At 41.7% G+C, this 4,635-nt stretch overlaps 1 protein-coding gene across 1 annotated transcript in view; it reads left to right on the top strand.

Annotated features, from left to right (window-relative positions):
- Positions 1–729: 729 nt before the first annotated feature.
- TMEM114 (transmembrane protein 114) overlaps positions 730–4,635 on the top strand; it is a 19,530-nt gene continuing 15,624 nt past the window's right edge. Inside the window, exon 1 of the mRNA XM_026859133.1 lies at positions 730–817. Coding sequence (XP_026714934.1) covers positions 730–817 — 88 coding nt within the window. The remainder of the gene's footprint in view (positions 818–4,635) is intronic.

Here is a 4,635-nt window from a genome sequence, read left to right as displayed (position 1 = left end):
ACTGCAGATGGCCTAGAGTAGTCTTTTTTGTTGTTCTTGTGACTCCAGTAGGAAGGTTTGATATAACTGAGTAGGAAAGTTAGTTTCTGACAGTGTGATATTAGATTTTGCCTAAAGATGGGTATTTTTTCAATAGAACTGCAACTTCTTTTAGGGGCATGACCAGAATAGATGATTACAGGAGCTACAGCTCCAGCAGACACACACAAGACAAATTCTAGTTCATAAAATATTTCATTTGAACACTTGCACAAATAATTCACCAGTGCTCCTACACCTATCAAATGCTAGCACTTGCTAATGGGACAAGCAGCTGCTGCACAAAGCATTTAACTTTCCAGCACTTTCCCTCTCTGTACAAGGTTAAGTGTTAGAACCTGATTGTGAAGAAAAGCACATACTTGATTTGTGCCATTCAAAAATATTGCTTCTAATACTCCAAAAAGTTATCTCCTTTTATGTATCAGAAAGCCAAATAATTGTATTTCTTAATTTCTCCACAGCACGTTCTAGCAATCTTTATATAAAAGCAATGACTTTATTAAAATGAGTCTTCTTAGATATCCTTGGCAGTGTATTTCCTAAGTGGTTTGGAGAAAAGCTAATCCTGTATCACACTGGAACTAAGCCTGAGACTAAAACATTTACACTTAAGATCATGAAAAAGATCACAGGGCATCCAAATGAAAACTGAGCGCTAACCATGGATTGTTTACTATCCATGCAAGCATGGCAGTAGAGAGATTAGTATTCTACCTACATTTAGAAATGGATGGTGGTGTGTATATGGAGATGGAAGATGCTTCCCTGGTGGATGGTAAGCAAAAATATAAGTGGTACTACAGAATTTTTTGTTGCTGTAACTTGCTAGAATAAAATTGCTAGAATTTGTTGCGGTAAAGTCACAGATTATAATCTAGCTGGCTGGTTGAAAAGGACATATCTCTGCTACTACAACCTCAACAACTAGTTTTCCATCAAAACAATTTACAACAGGACTTGAAAAAAACCCAAAGTTGGCTGTGATAATCTGTGCTGGGGACTTCAGGCATGTCCCTTCTGTAATTCCCCTTTAATTCAATATGACATATCTACACTCCATGGGTTTCTTTGGCAGATGAGGTAATACTGACTAAGAGTCAGGACACTGTGATATTATGCCCCCTAATCTCTCGTCAGAGATAAATTGTGACTGGTCCCTTAAATTCACTGCAGGTTGTGGCTGTTCAAAAAATGGACACGTATAACTGCGTAATGGCAGAGATTAAATCTGAGAAGTAATGGTCAAACCTCTGATCACCAGCCAAAAGCTAGTAATTTCAGAGGGCAGCGAATCTGAAAACTGTAATATTGTACATTGCCTTTCAGCTTTTCTCTTCTAAGCCACAGGGGAAGTAATTGTAATATTTTAATTGTTTAAAAGAACAATAAATTTCAGAATCCAGTTAGCTTTACTGGAATGCTGAATGGTAAACTGGTTCTCTATTTAATTCTTCAGTCAAAAAAAAAAACCAAAAAAAAACCACCCCAAGGGGAAAAAATGTTTTATGTCCCGGGAAAAGATTGTGAATGACATCAGGTGTGTTGACAGCACTTGTTTCTGTGGCAGCAACTAATTCCAGTCATTGGTGCACATTTATGCTGACAGGCTTTTACTTTCTGGCAGTCATAGGGGTAAACGTGGAAATCCCTCCCTCAGGTTACATATAATTTACTTTTAGTAACTCAACCACCTCTTTCACAAATGCAAACAGAACAGGGGAAATGAAATATAAGAAACATTGGGGAAAACTGAGGAATTCGTCTTGTAAAAAGAGTCGTCTTTAAAAAGAAAGGTTTTGATTAATGTCTTAAAAAGTAGAGGTGCTTACTGAATTTATATGCAGTTTAAAAAGACAAACACTGGGTCTATGAGAGGAATTGCTCTTTTCAATCCAGACAGAAGTCAAATCCAGAGAGAAGGTGGATGTTTTGCTGATAGCAAGCGCGTTTGGAATAGGATTAATGACATGCTGTTTCCTACTCTGAGCCTTGATATTCAGTAAACCATTTAGAATGATTGACCACAAAGTGCCAAGTCACTTTCTCTGGCTTTCAGTCACTCCTTTCCAGTATTAACATAAGTAGTATAGTACTTCCGCAGCGACTTTACTTCAAGGATCTCATCTGGACTTAGCTCTCATATCATTAAACATAACTGGGCTGGGGCCTTTGTGCACCAGTACAGCGCAGGTTCAGAGCAGCTCATAAGGAACGGTGTTATAGATGCATTTTACCCAGGAAGAGTCCCACAAAGTCATGCTGGTGATTTCCAGAACACAATGCCCTCTGAATCCTTCAGCACACAAGTAATCTTGCATGCAGAAATGATAGGGTGAAAGTTACTTACACAAGCTCTGCGCTGTGCTCAAGCTGGAAGACTGCTAATTTTGCTGCATCACACTCTGCGGACTAATAATTGTCTGCAACTTTGGGAGCATTTTCTGAATTATCTCTGATATTCTGAGCGGCAGACTGATGTTAGCAGATCTAACTGACGCCTGCGCAAAGTGAATTACTCCTTCTCCACAAAGATAAATCTAGATTAAAATTTTGAATCTTTTATGCTGTAAATCCTAGTTTAACTTTCACAGTCTCATGGTCTTTTTAGAGACCTCGGTTAATTGGAAATTAAATCTCTGGAGAAGCTAATCTGTACTACGGGCTTTTTCGTTTCATTACAAACCTTTGCTAATGAATACATGAAGATGTTTTGATGAACTCTGCTTTTTTAGTTTTCTGACTTTGTAGGAATTAACTTTTCCCTAGCATGAGAATGAATGCTTGAATAGATTATGCTGATGTGGAAATCAAACCACCATGTAGAGTTGATTTATTCTTCACGTAAATTTTTCTATCATCAGGGTCTGGTCACAAAAGGATCAGAGGTTAGCAAGCTCTAACTTTTTTTACTGTAAAGTTAGTCTAGACAGATTCTGCAAGGACCTCCACATATCTTGATGGCTAGAAATAAGCATGTGTCCAGATCTTTGTAGGCCCCAAGATGATGACAAGAACTCTCTGGGACACAGATCATCATTGGTAAGATTTTTGTCCAATACCTGATTAACAGCTTGGACCAAACTGCATCAAATGTTCCTGCAACGTTACACCCTTTGTTTTCCCTTGATCTTAACTGGGAGTTGACAATGGCTGATTATTCCAGTGGCATGATGGTTTTGATGTATGAATGCCTCTGGTTTAGATTTATGAGAATAGAGCTGAGCAATACACAGTGTTTGTGGGGCTAAGTAAAACTCCCAAGTGACTGCAAATATAGGTGGAAAAAACAGTCAAGCTTGGGGTCCCAGTTCAGACTCATGCCCCAAAGCTCATTTATTTTTTCTTACTGCATCAGTTAGTGTAACAAAACATTTCACCTTGCTTCATAAACCTTGTAGGGCTTCTATCACCTGACCATCACAATTGCAATGAGGTAACACCTGCTTAGTTTGTAAAACTACACAGGCACTTTCATAAATTATAAGTAGAACTTGGAGATTTAAGAGATGGCAAAAGCTCAGAATAACTCTCTAGCCGCTTAGCAATGTATTTCTGAATGGAAGGACTATTACAGTCCCAGCAATACACACCTTTTGGTACTGTTGCAGAGCAAAATGTGTCTGTAGTGCTGATGATTATTGTGTTTAAACCACTCAGAATATTTTCCTTTTAACTGATCCTACTGCTGAAACCCTACTGGTTCATGACAGCTTGTTGCCATGGATGGGTAATGATGTCACACATTCTGTCCTGTGTCCATGCCAGAAAATTAATGAGAATGATGTTTTTAATGACTGGGAGTTACTTAGCAATTCCCTGGAAGGCCTTAAGTGACTTAGAAGTAAGAAAAGATGCCCTGTTGACCCTACCTGCACTGTATCTTTATGCCAGTGAAGCGATGCAGTAAAACTCCACAGTAAACGCTCTGCAGATTTAAAAACAAGGTTGTGTTACTCCACTTTACCTTGTCATCCTACAGGTTTCAGTAGGCTGAGATCAGCAGGAGGCTGGGTGAAGCGTGGGTCGGGGGCTCACACATCAATACATGTGCCCTTGGAAACTATGTGACTGTCCTGAAGTTTTCGGAGGAGGGTGCACTGCTTGTGTCCTTGCCTCCGGTCAGTGGTACTCTGGCAGGAAAATGATCCTGAGCAGGGTACCGACATGGCTGCATCGGGCAGCAGTTGCCACGCTGCTGCCTTCTCTCACACCACCGTTCAAATTAGGATAAATCTCACCCCTGGAGGTCGGCATCTGGAAAGCAAAGAGCGAGAGGAAATCTCTCGTAAATAGAGGCAATAGAAAGGCTGTAGGAACACCCGCACTGTCACTGCTCGCCAGACCTCGGCTTCTGCTCGCCCCCTCCCAAGGGCGGCGGTGGTTGGAATAAGGGAGCGTTTGTCCTTCTGGGGGGAGCCCAGCCGGGAGTTCCACGGCTGCCTGCGCTACCCGGGTGTCCCCTCCCCGTACGCCCTGACAGGGGCCCCTTCCAGGACGGCAGCTTCGCCTTCGGGCGCTGCCTTACCCGCGACTGGTGGCCCACAGCCCGCCGGGGAGGCAGAGAGGGGCGGCCGGGGCTGCCGGGCCGGGAGG

Source organism: Athene cunicularia (assembly GCF_003259725.1).
Source record: "Athene cunicularia isolate RWA chromosome 14 unlocalized genomic scaffold, athCun1 chr14_part1, whole genome shotgun sequence".
Taxonomy (NCBI): Eukaryota; Metazoa; Chordata; class Aves; order Strigiformes; family Strigidae; genus Athene; species Athene cunicularia.
This window is presented reverse-complemented; position numbering and strand designations above follow the sequence as displayed.